Source organism: Populus nigra, chromosome 7 (genome assembly GCF_951802175.1).
Source record: "Populus nigra chromosome 7, ddPopNigr1.1, whole genome shotgun sequence".
NCBI lineage: Eukaryota > Viridiplantae > Streptophyta > Magnoliopsida > Malpighiales > Salicaceae > Populus > Populus nigra.
In genome coordinates, this window is record NC_084858.1 from 2,948,260 (window position 1) to 2,964,530 (window position 16,271).

At 34.0% G+C, this 16,271-nt stretch overlaps 3 protein-coding genes across 4 annotated transcripts; 1 reads left to right on the plus strand and 2 right to left on the minus strand.

Moving 5' to 3' along the window:
- Positions 1–1,523: 1,523 nt before the first annotated feature.
- On the minus strand, positions 1,524–5,560 carry LOC133699503 (uncharacterized). Of its 2 annotated transcripts, XR_009843285.1 has the most exons (11): positions 5,363–5,560; positions 5,212–5,283; positions 5,001–5,093; positions 4,831–4,912; positions 4,688–4,744; positions 3,614–3,678; positions 3,435–3,530; positions 3,228–3,314; positions 3,056–3,136; positions 2,184–2,971; positions 1,524–2,052 (listed from the first exon to the last, which is right to left on the minus strand). XR_009843285.1 is itself a non-coding variant. In XM_062122767.1 (10 exons), the coding sequence occupies exons 1-10, from the start codon at positions 5,459–5,461 to the stop codon at positions 2,294–2,296; spliced, it is 1,410 nt and encodes a 469-aa protein (XP_061978751.1). In that variant the 5' UTR covers positions 5,462–5,560; the 3' UTR covers positions 1,524–2,293. The 2 variants fall into 2 exon arrangements, 1 of the variants encoding a protein (XP_061978751.1); XM_062122767.1 differs by having other exon boundaries at positions 1,524–2,971.
- Positions 5,561–6,318: 758 nt separating this feature from the next.
- LOC133698373 (ruvB-like protein 1) lies at positions 6,319–10,934 on the minus strand. The gene is made up of 12 exons (XM_062121269.1): positions 10,736–10,934; positions 10,361–10,549; positions 10,073–10,204; positions 9,819–9,968; positions 9,394–9,549; positions 8,791–8,925; positions 8,422–8,487; positions 8,227–8,333; positions 7,101–7,200; positions 6,903–6,994; positions 6,743–6,812; positions 6,319–6,628 (listed from the first exon to the last, which is right to left on the minus strand). The coding sequence occupies exons 1-12, from the start codon at positions 10,814–10,816 to the stop codon at positions 6,539–6,541; spliced, it is 1,368 nt and encodes a 455-aa protein (XP_061977253.1). The 5' UTR covers positions 10,817–10,934; the 3' UTR covers positions 6,319–6,538.
- Positions 10,935–11,281: 347 nt separating this feature from the next.
- LOC133699371 (uncharacterized) lies at positions 11,282–15,304 on the plus strand. The gene is made up of 5 exons (XM_062122605.1): positions 11,282–11,297; positions 12,938–13,037; positions 13,110–13,269; positions 13,561–13,693; positions 15,162–15,304. Exons 1-5 carry the CDS (start codon positions 11,282–11,284, stop codon positions 15,302–15,304), a joined length of 552 nt encoding a protein of 183 aa, XP_061978589.1.
- The last annotated feature ends 967 nt before the right edge of the window (positions 15,305–16,271 follow it).

Sequence of the window (16,271 nt, forward strand, 5' to 3'; positions counted from 1 at the left end):
TTTGTAGACTTTTCACCATCTCATCTCACTCGTTGTTGATTTTTGAAAAAGAAAAAAGAAAAAAGAAAAAAGAAAAAAGGAAAAGACCAACGAGTTAAAGGCGGCAGTCAGTGATGGCATGCTTTATACTCTCTCTTCCATGGAAGGACTTGAAGAAATTGAAGCCGCCAGTACCTTTCTTTAATTATTAACCAATGAGTTATGATCGTAATTATTCCTATTCACGTCACAGCAATTGAAGCTTCCCAACCCGCCCCCCCCTAACTCGGTTTAAAACCTGTATTATTACTGATAAATTAATTCAAATTAACTCAAATTTAAAATGATATTGATTTAAATTTTTTACATCCAAATAGGTTTTGACTGGATTTAATTAATATAATAAACTTCATGTAATTTAATATAAAATTCATTTTAAATCATGTCTTGGATTAAATTAACTTGCTAAGCGAGGTTAAATTTAATAATACTAACAACAATACAGTGAAATGGTGGTAAAATATTTGATTTATTAGGAAGTTTAGAAGGTTGCAGTGATGATGAAGATGATGTTTGATTAGATTGGTTATTGTTATACAAATTACGTATAAAAAATGAAGCAAGATTATAAATTTAAAATATTTGTCTTGTAGTTTTAGCTACCAAGTCTCGCAATCTAGGAAAAAACAATTTAATTTTTCGTTAAAAAAATTGTTAAGAGGCCACAGGTGTATTTTCAAAATGTAAGAAAAAGTCACGATTTGAGGTTGAATAAGTTTATTTTATTTAGTAAGATGATAAAAAAGAAATGGTAAATGATATCAGGTGAATCGAACTAAGAAGAAGAGAGAGCGAGAGAGAGAGAGAGAGAGAGGAATGAAACAAGAAAAAAAAAATCAAATTTTAAAAAGAATGAATGTATAAAAAAAAGTCCAGAGTAAAACTTTGTTAAACAGATAAATCCATGATTTTAATTATGAGATTTCATGATTTTAATTAAGAGACTAAAATGATTCTATAGAAATGAAACTAAAAAAAACAAAAAATATAAAGTGTTTGAATGATAAATTTAAAAAGAAAAACCAGTGTTTAAAAAAAACTTAGATAATATGATAGTAATTGCTTTTCAAAATATTTATCATTCCCAAACATATATATATATATATATATATATATATATATATATAAAATATCATATCAAAATAATCTAAAAACATAAAAAACATATTAATTTTTAAAAAAATTTAAAATTTTCAAAAACACTTTCAACCACACTACCAATCACTCCCAACTTAAGTGACTAAATAATAAGATTTGTTTGACAATCCTTAACTATCTCAAGGCATGAATCTTTAAGCTGTGATGAATTTTAAATGAAATTAAGTGAAAGGCAGACTTAATCAACCAATCAGTTGCACTTGTGATCGTCTTCCTTTTTCTAAAAAAAATAAAACTTTTCTGGTTGAATTGGGAATCTCTAGCATCTCCTCCTGTGACTGCCGAGATAGATGGCTAGCTTCCAGGGCAGATGCAAACCATATCAATAGACGCAACCTTTGACCTAAGATTGAGAAACATTATAATATAACAGCATAACAAGACCGACATCATTCAAGCAGCAGCAGCAGCCAAAACTGAAAGGTCAAAAGTATCAAATGCCCCCCAAAGACTGGAACCTACAATTTTATGACTACATGTATAATGTTTAAAAATACATTGGTAATACTTCAACAGTTAGTAAAGTATCCTTCTCACCCACGTTTTGATCTCGCATACAATGCTTTATCATAAATAATCCACGTTTCTGTACGCAGAGCTTTTACTGTAGGCAGTTGATCGTGTGGTACGAGCTGAACTAGAAAACAGAAATAGCATGAGGTCTGGCAGAACCAGGGAGAAGATTTTGTCATGCCTCTACTAAGTTAAAAATCCAGGAATATGTAGAATGTCTAGCATGAAGCAGAACACAGGCCGGCACATGCTCACCAACACACACATGACAGGACTCAAATCGTCAAAAATCACCATTCAGCATACAAATTGTCCAAAATTCAATCGTAGCTCGTGATATAGCTGATTAATTTCAAAAAAGTTTTTGATGGTGTGAGAAAAACTCTTCACCAAAAGAGTGCAAGGCTTATGCCCCTAAATCATCATAATACCAAACCACCAATGTGGAGATAAAACAGTGCCTAGAAACTCACCATCTCAATTGGAAAGGAACCGGATGTAGAAGCAGGAGACGTTGGGATGATGTCAGAAGAGTAGCTGAACTAAAGGACGAACACTTAGAAGCCCAAAGCATTCTCAATACCTACTCATCACCCCATGTTGAAGGTCCACCCATTCCAACTTCAACTGCAGGGGACAATGGGACTGTAGAAACCAAACCCTGGTTTTTAGTTTTCTTTTTCTTTGCAGAGACAGCAAGCAAGCCACCCAGAACATTTATACCACTTTTGTCAACTGTTTTACTTTCACTGTTATGTTTCAGATTTTCTACAGCATCAACCGAGAAAAGGTCTGCAAATGATACTTCCCCGTTATCGATAATATCGAGTTCACTTAGTTCTTTCCTTAACTTTTTACTCTTCAGTTTCTTTTCATCATTATGGATCTTATCATCATTGTTTTTCAATAGCTCCTCATGTTGTTTTTTCCTCTTTAATTTCTTTTCAATCACAGCATCATCCTTTTCATCAGTTGAAGCTTCTTCCATCTTTGAGACTTTACCCTTTGTTTTCTTCCTTTTTTGCCTCAAATCCTTCTCCACATCATCACTAGCATTATCAAAGCGATCACGTCTTTGATCCGTCACATGCTTGGAGGAATTCACATCCCTTGTATGGTCTTTTTTCTTTTCTGAATGATAGTCAAGCTCATTGGTAGGGATAAGTGAAGAGTCGTCAGCTCTACCACTGATTTCATTCCTGGCACTTTTATCTACAGGTCTAGCATTGAATATATGCAAGTTTGGCAAAAATTTCTGGACCTGCAGCAATAATCATAATCATGTGAGCAGAGAAGAGCAGAGCAGGAAAGACATCAACAATGGAAAAGTGGAAAAGCAGATCACCTTCTTGGTTATTTTGGCATTCTCAGCAATTGGGTTTCCCAGTAGATTAAGGTTTTTCAGATCAACTAGAGAACTCAGCACCTGTGATTTTATATTTTTGCAATTATTTGGTCAAAAGTATTAGACATTTGGGGACAAACTTAGAAGCAAAATCTTCCTCTACATCCATTACCTTTACATCTGACCATCTTGTGATCAAATTATTTCCCAAGTCCAAATTCTGGAGCTTCTTATTATAAGCCAATTCAGCTGGAAGAGTCTAAACCATAGAGAGAATAATTAGCAATTTAATGGTAATAATCAAACTTCATATAAAAATGATAAAAAGCATCCTCAGTATTGCAGGACAGAAATAAAAATGGAAATACAGAGCACATACCTTGATATCATTATGAGCAAGTCGGAGCTCTTTCAGCTCAATGCAGGATTTCAGTGATGAGCCAATGGTCTGAAGATGACAATTCGAGAGTGAAAGCTGCAAACAAGAATCTATTTAAGAGACATGACAGCAGTTAACCAAAATTGCACAAAAGACATAATGTCCAAGGAACTACTTACCTTTGTCATAGATTTCACCTTGAACAGAGATTCACCAATTTCACGGATTGGATTTCTAGACAAAACTACAGGATAAGGCCAAAGAACATCACTCAATTCTGATAATTATATGATAGAAACTTTTTTCGGTTATGATTCAATTTTCTGGTGATTTGTTTGGTAAAATATTCACATGTCATACACAAACTACATATCATATCAATAGAAATGAGGATGGGTAATTTGGTTGGAGGGTTTGATTAGAAATCCACTACTTGGAAAGCAAAGAGTATTATAAGCAACTTACACTCAAACAGTAAAATGGGTTAAATTAAAAAGAAAAAAAATGGAGAACCAATAGAATTATTACTCTCCTGAGGAAACCTAGAGCTTTTTCAGTCCCAGAGTACTACACATCATGGCACTGGAAATGTTCCATAAGACAATTTATAGATTTACACAACATAAGAGAATAAGTCAATGGATTAAATGTTGCAAAAAGATATATTAAAAAAGCCTAGATCACTCATAAAAAAGGAAATTTTTTATTTTTCGGAATAAAGAGAAAAACAGCTGAAAATATTGAACCACTTTGTAGATGTCTATGGTAAGCTTCAAGACAGCAGTTTTTTTTTAACATATCCTTGAACATGATAAAGGATACTAAAGAATTTAGCCCCGCTGTTACAATACTGTTCACAATCGTAATTCATCTCATTATTTTTATAGAAACAAAAATCTCATAACATTATAAACATTCTAAAAATTAGGGGAGAAAAGAGTACGACAATTGATTGAAGACTTCACATGCTTCCTTTTCTTGGATTGCTAAATCAAATGCTAATCCCTCATTAATCCTTAAAATGATTATGACCACTAAATTTGTGTCAAACTCCAACCTCCATTACACAAACTTTGAAAGCATACTAATCCCTTGTTAATCCTCGATCCAAAACCAAATGAGCTCGAATCATGATTACAACCCCGCATTTTCCCTTCTTCAAAGATATCTCATTTTCAGGGTTTTACCCCTCACATAAACACATAACGAAACCCTATTGCAGCAAAAAAACACGGGAACTAACAATTCCTCACCAAGAGTGTTCAACTCCTTCATTTGATCAAGTTTGCAAATCGAAACAATCTCATTGTCTGCAAAATCAGCAAAAACCCAAAAACTTACAATTCCACCCACCATTAAAAAAAAAAAAACTGATATTCGATTCTTGGATCCTCACCATTCAAAATCAAGGCGCGTAAGCAAACCAGAGACCGAACTTCATCAATTGATTTAATCTTATTTTTTCCCGCGTTTAACACCTGGTTCACATTTTCATAAAATTAATTAAAATTCCAATATATAATAAATTAATTAATCAAAATTCGGAAGAACAAAAAAAGAGCTTACAGTGAGGTTAGAGAGTGATTCAATTCCTTTCAAGCTTTCCAATTTGTTTTGCACAACTGACAACCACTTCAACTTCACACACGAACTCAGTCCCTATTTTTCCACATTTTTTCAATAACATCCATCACATACACAACAAATGAAACAAAAAGGACTTAATTGATACAACCAAAATAGTTAGGGGACTATTTGAGATTCTCAACATACATACCTGGAGAGAAGTGAGATTATTGAAGGCAAGGTCGAGCCTTTCCAAGTTTTGGAATTCGCTCAAGCATGAAATCTACGAAAATCGTAATTTCCGTTAGAGAAGAGGAATTTGGGCAAAAAAATGAAAGAGGAAGAGAAATGCGACGTCGTACATCGGAAAGATTTCTGTGAGTGAGAGAGATAGAAGTAATGGTGTTAGCGTCGCGAGTCTGATTCTCCTTCAACACTTGCTGGCTGCTCAAGCTAGCCATGGTCTGCTTCTGCAGAGAAAGCGGAGCGCGCTGCTTCTGCTTCGCCTTCTGGCGGTGGGGAAAGAAGCGGCGGTTTTTGTGGTTAGGTTATAGAGGGTAGGCAGATTTGTAATTGCAACGTATTTAGTAGTCGAGAGTCGGTAAATGTGTAGGTGACGTGTCGTTAGGTTAAAGTGATTTCTTGTTGAAAGACAAGATAAATGAGTTTAATTAATTGATTTTGAAAACTTTTAGAAGTTGATTTTTTCTTGGAAAATATTATCATGAGAGAGTTTTGTACAAGTTTTTTAAAAAATTTAATTCTAAAATTGATTTTTATTCAAGGAAAATCAATCATTATTTTCTATTCTTCACCATACTTTTTATAGATTTTAATATTTTTATTAAAAATATATGAGAAATAAATTTACTCTTATTTGTAAGTCCAAGGGCAGTACTAAAATAAATTGTCTTTCAATAAAATAAAGTAAGTGATCAAGATATTTAAAATTGTTTAGATTACATGTAAATCACTAAGGCATCACAGATAAAAATTGATCAATGTACGGTCCAAAAAATGTGTGTTCATCCATATTAAAAAGAAAATTAGTCATCCAATGAACTTAAGGTGAAAATTTAGAGCTATAGTAACTAGGTCATCTGATTGATCAATTTTGTAACCCATTAAGCCAAATTTTATATTAAATTAGATATAAATTAACATAATCAATTCAGTCAAATCCCAATTCAATTTTTTTTTTAAAAAAAAACTATCATTTTAGTTTTTTTAAAAAAATCTTAAAACTTTGACAAGATGTCAACTCATGTCAAGGCCAGTTTAATAACAGCAACAATGGCTATACATTACTGCAAAATAATAAAAGGCAAAGCGCAAATATATCATTGCATTGGAAAGTTCATGCAAATCCACCTGTGGAACTGTTAGAATTTAACTCATTTTCCTTTACAACTGCATTTCCAACCCACAGATTGAAGCCAGTGTTCTTTAATCAGAAGGGAAAACCCCATCACATCCAGCATAAAATATGACATTGATCACGAACAAAAAATTGCTACTTCAAATATAAAGTTCGAAAATCACGAAATGTACTTCTCCTGCTGATCCTGAAGTAGCTTGGCCGATGACTTGGCATCCAGATACAATGCACACACTTCGTCGAGGTCCGCCTACATGTTGAGCCAGCCAAAAAGTAAAAAACCCATGCGTTTGATAGTGAAAAACGTACTTAAAGCGCATTCATTCACAAACAACGGGTGCTGACAGATTGATACAATCATTACCTTGCATATCTCTTCTCGACCATTCAGTTTTGCCACAATGCTGGCAGGTGATAATAGCTGAACCGCATGCCTGAGGGGACAAAAAGTTCTTGTTAAAGCATGCTTAAGAAGTAGGTAGTTCTTTTTGCACCTCACATATATTTATGAATTTTATCAAGACCTCAATGATGTGCGTTGTCCAATCTCTCCAAGTTCAGCTAGACTCTCTTCATCTATGTGCAGTTCCTCGACCTGTGCACGAATTGCTAAAATCTGACCAAACAACAGGAGTCCATAACCAGGCATTAGATTGGTGCCTGTCAATTACAAGAAAGTCTACTGAGTACAGACAATAAAATCACAAAAAACTTGGCCTCACCTGTATCATCTCAGCAGGACCATAAGTTTGTGTTCGGATAATCACCAACCGATCCAACAAGTCAACAGGGATGCCATGAGGACTATTCATATCTGTCCCTCTGCACAGCAGCTTGTCCATGTCAGGAATTAGGATATAAGAGCATGTTACAAAGTGGAAGGTTTGCACAAGCTAGTGGCCAATTCAAGCAGAGGGAACATTAACATAATTATATTACAGTCGTTCAGAGCATATAAAATGAAGCTATCAATACATTTCACAGAATTTTGCTCTCGCAATTCAAGATCCTATGATGTCACAAAACTCCATAACCCCAAGATAGTATAGGGAAAACATGTCTTGCCTAAATGAGAGACAAATAAAAGGCCAGACATTATTCTATATTTTGTAAACACAAACACCATAAATACATGAATGCTCTGAAAATTATCATAGAAAAGATTTGGAAAGAACCAAGTTTTTTAAAAGCAAGGAATGGAGGAAGAAGGTTAGAACCCATTGTTCAGTATACAGCAAATTGCATTTAGTTGCCTACTGCTCACAACAATAGTCATTGACCACAGAAAGGAGTCCAACCAATAAAGAGGAAATAAATATTTAAGACTAAACAAAAAATTTCTTTCAAACATTTAACTTCCAATAGAAAAGATGGTTTACCCTTTTTAAATGTTTTCCATCTACTTAATGATTTCATCCTTGATAACTGGTCATTGTGAAGAAAGTACTATTGTTTGGTGCTTGTAGTTAATAAAAAAAGCAATGACAAAGCTTTACGCCATAAAAGCAGATCAGAACTTCAGTGTCAACCTTTTCTTTTTTCAGGTCTCTTTGGATTAGACTTAAGAGGCTACATTAAATGACGTGAATAAAGGTCCTTTTTTGGCACAGGCATAAACTTATTTCAGCAACTACAACAATACTTTGAAGAATGGTATAAATCCCCATAGCACAATTCACCTGGCAATCAATTTCTGGGTTCGAATTTAGGACAATTTACAAATTGAATGAATTTATCATCTATCAACCAAATTCACCATGATGTCAAGTGTGAATACTGTCTTGCCACCAAAATTTCCAACATGAGGATAAAAAAAGCTTTGTTTTGCACATAAAACATCCTTTGTACCTTACGTTACATATTCCTCTATTTGTAGCAAAGATCACTATGGGCGACAACGAGCTCTCCAAAGCACGATTCAAGTACGAAAAGCACTCCATATCCAGCATATGTACCTGTGTATTTTGATTTGATTTGTGAAAAAAAGAAAATAAATATGAGCGCATGAATAAGTTGTGGAAATGGTCTAAAGGAAAAACAGACCTCGTCGATGAATAGAACTCCAGGAACAAGCTCTGCAGTACCCTTATCAATAAATCCATTAACAACCTGTCATCAACAATTTTGTTTTCAGTCACACACTTGGGATAACCCATAATGATATTGAGGTTACGGCAAACCAAAAATAGAGCATTTATTTGTTTGGTATTGAAAAACAGAAGAGACATAAACAAATCGTTCAAGACTTTGTGATCTTAGTGCAAATATTTGCAGATTGAGGATAATTTGGGAACAGAAGAAGATGACAGGTAGATTCTACTAATTTAATTTTTTTTTTCAAATGATCAACTCCGGCCTTGGTCCCCGGAAACAATGTGTAAGTAAATACTACCATGGACTCAGAAGCAGTACCTTATTTATTTCCTGTCGTAGCTTATCAGTGATTTCTGTTTTTCTGGGCTTCATCATTTGGCCCATCAGAGACAAGATATCTTGCCCACCTTGAGGCCTTGCATTGGCAGCATCTAGATCATGCAGAGTTACATCCTGACAAAATGAAAATTAGAAAAAAAAAATCAGGGTGATAACTGTGACACTATTATGAGGATAAGGCAACTGCTTAGAACCTGGAAGGAAAAGATTCACAAGGTGACAAGTTCAATCAAATTAAAGGGTACAAATCCCTAGATGTTTAATTAGATAGCTCACAGCCATTGAGCCACTACTTAAAAATGCAAATCTAAAAGTTTTGGCTAGGGTCCTTTAGGGACACATTATCCAATATTATACACATGCCACCTGAGTCTTATCATTTTGAACACAATTGCTTCAAAGAAGGATGGCAGTCTTGTTTAAAAGACAAAGCACCCCCTCTGCTGAAAGATTCTAATAAGAATCCACTTGAAACAAATACCAGCACAATCATGCACAGATTATAAAAAAGATGCCATTGTCTAAAACACATGAGCAAGATGCCATAACAGTACAACACATCTGATGCTAATAGAGCAATACCTGCACTATCTCCTTCTTTTTGCTAACTTCTCCCTTAGGAAGCGGGACATACTCCTCTGCTTCAAGGTCGAATTCTGTAGCAAAAGCATCACTTCGACCCACTCTTTTGACTGCTCCACTATTTGCTTCAATGTATATAACATCTCCCACAGCTACCTGAAAATCATATTATACAAGTTACAATTTCAGTATCACAAAAGATCAGGTTAAAACTACAAGCAGTAAGAATTTAAAAATCTTGGCAGGCGAGAACCCAAGAGAATAAACAAGTAATCAAAATGTACAAGTCCCTTTATATTATAGAATAAGAATAAGCGATGACTTCTGTTTCTGCACCAGCTCTCAAATAGTTCTAAAGCACATAAGTTGAAAGTACACAAGTACGTGATTAAGAATTTTTGAAACAAAGAATTAAAAGGGCCTACCTTCTCCTTGATCAAGGCATCATAAATACTGGCTTCCAATCGTAGTTGCTTTGTTCCTTTGATGGTTTTTAGCCCAATAATTACACTACCAATGCTTTTACCGTAGCCACCAGTTAAACTTTCAGTTTCTTCTGGAGAGAGTTCAGTCACCTGAAACATCAATACCAAAACATCAGCATCAGGGACCAATTTGAAGATGGACAAAAGATTATGAGGTAATCATCAGTTGACAAAATAGAGTGAATATAACTTGCCTCTCCCTCGTAGACCTCTTTATTCTCCTTGATACGTAGACCAATAGCCCTTCGAAAATTTTCCATCAATACCTCAGTTTTCTTAACTTCAGATGAGTATACTTCTGATCCGACCATTGGACAAAATGGAACCTGCAAAAAAAAGCAAAATCTGTATCATACGAACTCAAAAGACTACCAACTATTTAAAATCCAGACCACGTTCAACAACATCATTAAAAAAACAAAACATAAGACACTGGCCGGACAACTTGAAAAATAAGAGAACTCAAAAATTGTAAGTGCTACCTTAGTTCCAAGTTCCTGGGAAACTCCAAGAGCCAAAGCTGTCTTTCCAGTTCCAGGAGGCCCAGCTAAGAGGAGAGCACGGCCAGCCATCTTCTTCTGCTTTATCATATCGACTACAAGCCCAGCTGCTTCTCTAGCCTCTTTCTGACCCACAAATCCAGCAGCCATATCAATGGCTCTTCCACTAGACTGCAAAGGAACATAGCAAGAAACAAGACAGTCACCTCGGCCATAAAGAAACCAATTCTTGAAAATATTTTTGATTTCTGGCACATATCTAACTAAGAAATGACCCATTTCCACCTAAAAGAAGAAGAAAAAAAAAGTTTTAAAAAACCCTAAACCCTAAAAGAGAGAGGGAGAGTGTTAACATACCTCAAGGCCAAGGCCTCTGATGTGAGTGTGCGTAGCTATTCTCTGTTTCTTGGCAGTGGACTGTACCTCTTCGATATTCATCTTCTCCAGCTCCCCTTCTCTCTCACTCTCTAGCCTTGTCGCTCTCTCTCCGGCTACAGACCGTCCCTAGTTTAGGTTTTTTTGAGCAGAGCAGAAGCGGGTTTAAGCCTTCAAGGCTGTGTGCCCTTCTTAAAAGCATGGATTTTTATGTTTGTACACTTCGACTCATGTAGTTCTCAACATCTTACAATATAAACCTTAAAGTTTTCGATCTGTTGCAAGATCTTCCTCTTTTTTAAAAAAAAAAAGAAAAGAAAAAAGAAATCTTTTTTCATCAATTAATATTTTTTGTTTGTTTATATAAACCCTTTTCAACATAAAAGTATCTTGAATCAGCTTTTATACATAAAAACTAAATTACTTTCTTAAAAAGTCATATATATAAGAAAATATTTTCTTACAATAACTTGAAAAAATAGTAATTTACTTGTTCATTCCTTTTTAAATAAAGCAGAAGGGAAGTCCATGGCTGCTAGCATAGGTTGAACGAAGATCAAGAACGTTCTTTAATTTTTTATAAGTATTTTATAACAAGTGTTTAGAAATTAGAGCACAGGCCTTGAGTATTTTCTTTTTCTTTTTTCTTTTTTCTTTTGTATTTTACATTGAATTGAATGGATGAGATTTGTTAAAACCAATTCATTAGCACTTCTAATTTAGAAATAATCAAATAATTCCTTGACATTAATTATAAACCATCCTCATTTCAGTAGTTCTTTACTCTAAAAATACTTTATTTTAATCATATTCTTCCATCTCACTGCTTCTTATTTTTCTTTTTGATTTTTTAAATTTTAAAAAAATTAAAAAGAATGTAAAATTGATGAAAGGATTGATGAGGTGATAATCATTAAATAAAATTCTAAGAAATGATAGTTAAAATGTAGATTAATTGGGTTCTAATGTCGAGTTAATATTTGATCTGATATAAGACCCAACTAGAACAAGTATTGGTATATCATTGGGTTGATTAACATAAAACTGCTATTAATGATAATTGGTTTAGTGACGTTTGAAAGTGTTTTTGCTTTTATTTTTACATGTTTTTTAAAAATATTTTTAGCTTAAAAAATTATTAAATTAATTATTTTTTTAATGCTTTAATTATTTTAAATTACTGGAGTTAAAAATAAGAAAAAATTATTTTAAAAAACATTATATATCACAATTTTAAACACAAAAGGTCCTTTTATTTTTTAGGTGAAAAAAAAACTTTTAAAAAAAATTAAATTTTTTTTTTGTATTTTTAGATTGTTTTGATATATTAATATCAAAAATAAAATTTTAAAAATAAAAAAATATTATTTTAATATATTTTCTAATAAAAAAACACTTTAAAAAATAATTATCAACGCCACATTTACATTATTATAAAAGAGCTCAAACTTATATATAATAAGATGGTAACAGAAGAAAAAAAAATCATCCCATCTTCTATCAAATTAACTACACAAAAAGAGAGATTTCTCTCCACATCAACTCCTCGAAGAGAACTGGCCACCGTAATAACAGAGTAGCTAGCTGCTAAATATTCTCAAATTAATACACTTTCTAGCATTGCTTGCTTCACCCCATTTCCAAAATTGTCTCCAAGACCTCTTCTTTTCAAGAGAACCTCATTTTCTGTCTCAGTGTTAAGAGCTAGCACACAGCCATGTAGGCTTCCTCTCTGTCTTCTATGCAAATTTTCATTCATTTTTGGTTCTAGAGAATTTAAGCTTCATAAAGGATCATATGGACCATCAATAGTAAATAATAAAATTTTGTTGTTAATACAATTTTTTTTATTTTGTAACATGGGAGGATCGATATTCTTTATTTCTTAGGCCCATTTTGCTACTTCTGTTTACTCTGAGAAATACGAGACTTGTTGTTGACAGGTTTGACAGATATTGGATTGAATTCAGGCTTACGTCACTGTGTTCTGTAATGCTTCTGGTGTTGAAGTTGGTTTCTTTACCGAGTTCAAGTGGCCTGTAAAGAATCTAACTCACCTTGATCATTGGTATATGGATTTTCTTTCTTTTGTTTCAGCTCCTTTTGATTCATGAACTGTCGTCATTTTGATGTTGCTGGTCATTGCAGTTGTCTTTTTTGATTTCTTGTTTTGTACTGAGTGAGCTTGCTTATACCTTCAACTCTTATACCAACAGGCAGACAATCTCTCGAGGGAAATAGTTCCTTCGATTTTCGGGCAAAAGAAGTATAATAAAAAACTGCAGTCATTTCTTTGATTGAGTGATCATGTGCACTCTCTTCTTTTGTGCGAGTCAACAGCTACTTTTGATCTCAGGATTGGGGTAAGAAGTGAGGATCTTAGGGACTCACCGGAGAAATCAATTAAGGGAAGCGGTATTGCTCTTTCATCTCCAAGGCTTGTGATGCCGGCTGCAATTCATGGATTGCGGGTCCTGTCTCATCAATATTTTGCCAATGATCCTTTTGATTTCCAGGTATTCATTGAAACCATTTCTTTTGCAGTTTTATTGCACTCTTGAGAAATGTTCCCAAATGCTGTTGGAGATGAAGAAAAAATTGGTTGGAATCTGTTCGTACTTCATAGGGGCCACATAGCTTAAGAGATCTCTTAGCACTAAACTAAAGACTTTTACAAAAAGAAAATCTACTTGCACTGGGTTTGGAGTTCTCGAATTCAAGGGGCGGTAGGCTACTTTTACCCATGGGAACGAAAGAAAGAAGTGAGTTGATTCTTAATTGTTCATCGTTCTTTTGTTCTTTCACAGCTTGTGCCTGCTATGTCTGGGGTGTTTGTATACAAAGCTGCTGCTCTTGTGCAAGCATACAGAGACAACGATGACCTGAAGCTTGTCTTCCCAGATAGCGGGGAAGTACCAAGTGACTCAGTTCTCCATTCAAGTATTATCAAAGGTCAATAGCAGAATGGAATGCTTCCCAAAGAGCTTGGTAGCCCGTACAGTTCGCAGTTATATATGTTATTTTTATCTAATATCATGTTTAAAAGAGTGAGAAAAAAAAGTGATGATCTAATATCATTAACATCACTGGGGGAGTCTAAGTATATCGAGATATAATAAATTTCCAGGCCTAACATCTTAGAGCTTAATATCTCACTAAACCTAAATATATATAGAAATAATGATCTTTCTAAACCCTATATTAGCTTACACGATTTCATTTATTTATTTTTATGATTCTTAACATAAAATATTAAAGTCAAATATATTCATTTTTCAATATCTTTATGTATATAAAAGTCTTCTAAAAACCTATGTCTTTTCCATTAATATTAATGACGTGTAAAAAATGATTATTTCTCATTAATAATGTATAAATCCATATGAATCCTTTAATTGTCAATATTCACAATTTTTATTCTCTATTATATACTTATTTTTAAAATATATTTCTCTAAAATACCATGTTTTCTCTCTCAAAATGACACTTATTGCATCGAAGAATCCCAAGATCTACTAGATGAGATTTTTTAAAAGTACCTGTCATCAACCATCTAGGTACCGGCTATTAACCATCTAAATACCGGCTATCAGTTACCTTCATTAAAAAAATAAATTAAATTACTGAAATTAAAAGATAAACCGATTATTTAACTCGTAAACCTTAACTCTACAATACTTAAATTTGCGGACCTTATCACTTTGTGTACCTGTGTTGAATATTCCTGCTGATAAAACCACCCGAAGGGTTACTCTCGAAATGGAACTGCTTGGTTTTGTAGATTAAGCTTATGCAACTCCAAGATATGATTTATATTATTCTCTAACACACCTCCTCAAGTGAAAGCCCTTTGGATTTGAAACTTGTACATGCCTACATTACCTTGTGCTTAATTTTTATCAAATAAATGAGAATGGTGGGATTCAAACTCGTGGCCGCTTGGTCGGCTCTAAGATATGATTTATATTATTCTCTAATAATGTAAAAAAAGATGTTTTGATTAGATCATACATACATAATCATCTAATTTCTGTTTCCTCCACAATTTCTGTTTAATGGATTTGCCTAACACTTCCATGTAAAAATCAAGTAGTTGCCATCTCCTGATATTAACGTTTCGTGATTGCCAGCAAGCATTCGAATGAAAGCAGATCGGCATGCATAGCAGATTTCATTTTTATATATATTATACACCAATATAATATCTAATAATTTGTAGGCAAGCAAGAAATTAAGACGTTGATCACTGTCCTAGTTTTTCCCCAGCAAGCATGTAAGCAAACAAGATAGTTCAATGTTTGCTTGTGAAGCAAGCAAGTCTTCTGCCATAAATCGCCTCCAGAACTGCTGCTCCTGCCTTGTAACTCCATCTTTCAACCTGTGAACGCTTTTTTAATGCTTATTACAGCTTGTCTGTCTTCCGGTTGCCACATGAGCCCTTACAAACGACGGCAGCAGATGGGGAAAAGAACCAAGAGCTTGATGCCAGCTAGCGTGGTTCACAATCGGGCGGCACCTGAAGAAGACAAAAGTTTAGCTCTTCGAGCCTAGTTTTGGGCTTGTTTTTAAACTAGATTTAAAATTAATAAATTAAATTAACCGAACAAATCTAATAACTATGAAATTAGATGGATTACATTGTAATGGGGATTGCTGGGATGAACATTTGAGAATTTTTGGTTCAAGAAGCTATTTAAAAAATAGCCTAAATCCTAGAGTAACCCAGCTAGTTTATTTGATTTTTCTTAGCTTGTAACCTTGGACTTACCAATAATGTAGATGTTAACAAAACTAAGATTTCATTTCATGTGTTAAATGCTGAAATTGGATATATTTTTTGTGCCTGTTTATTAACCGGACACGTCAATTTATTTCCATTTTTTCTGGCAAAACTCTCATCAATCCCTCTACTGTATATAGTTTGCAAATTGAGTCCTCTAAATACCAATTCTACAAATTAGCTCCTCCATTGTTTACCTTTTCTCAATCAAATCCTTCTATCAAAATAATTGGAGGTGACATTAAATAATGCACGAGTTACTCACGCATTTTCCAATTTGGTAACGACTTTGTATTGCATTTGAGTCACAGAAACATTAAATTTAACCCTTCTTTGATGTTTCTAACATAGTTTTTAGATCCGATCCGGTGACTGGCTCGATTCAAGATCCAGGTTTCGAGTTTTGACCGGATCACTGGATCGTCCAAGTCAATTTTTTGTTTTTAAAAAATCAAAACGACGTCGTTTTAGTAGAAAAAAACAAAAATCAACGGGTTGCAACCGAGTTTTTGACCGGGTCTTGCCGAGTCAATCCACCGGGTCATGCCGGGTTTTTCCTTCCTCCATTTTTTCTTCAATCCGGCCCGGTTCCAGCCCCGGTCGGCGAGGTCCGGGTCGACCCGCCAGGCCGAGTTTCAAAACTATAGTTCCTAATATAAACATTTTAAAATAATTAAAAAAATATAAAAAAATATCAAATTAATTTTTTTAATTAATTTTTTTTTATCAAAACATATG

Excerpts from the sequence above, each read along its gene's own strand:
- LOC133698373 (XM_062121269.1), bottom strand. The coding sequence starts at position 10,816 with ATGAATATCGAAGAGGTACAGTCCACTGCCAAGAAACAGAGAATAGCT. Across the intron at positions 9,969-10,072 it reads AAGAGGTCTACGAGGGAGAG|GTGACTGAACTCTCTCCAGA; the intron begins GCAAGTTATATT and ends TTGATGTTTCAG. Across the intron at positions 9,550-9,818 it reads ATGCCTTGATCAAGGAGAAG|GTAGCTGTGGGAGATGTTAT; the intron begins GTAGGCCCTTTT and ends TATGATTTTCAG.
- LOC133699503 (XM_062122767.1), bottom strand. The coding sequence starts at position 5,461 with ATGGCTAGCTTGAGCAGCCAGCAAGTGTTGAAGGAGAATCAGACTCGC. Across the intron at positions 3,679-4,687 it reads GAAGGAGTTGAACACTCTTG|TTTTGTCTAGAAATCCAATC; the intron begins GTGAGGAATTGT and ends CTTATCCTGTAG. Across the intron at positions 3,137-3,227 it reads CAAGATGGTCAGATGTAAAG|GTGCTGAGTTCTCTAGTTGA; the intron begins GTAATGGATGTA and ends ATAAAATCACAG.
- LOC133699371 (XM_062122605.1), top strand. Across the intron at positions 13,038-13,109 it reads AAGTATAATAAAAAACTGCA|GATTGGGGTAAGAAGTGAGG; the intron begins GTCATTTCTTTG and ends TTTTGATCTCAG. Across the intron at positions 13,270-13,560 it reads ATGATCCTTTTGATTTCCAG|CTTGTGCCTGCTATGTCTGG; the intron begins GTATTCATTGAA and ends GTTCTTTCACAG.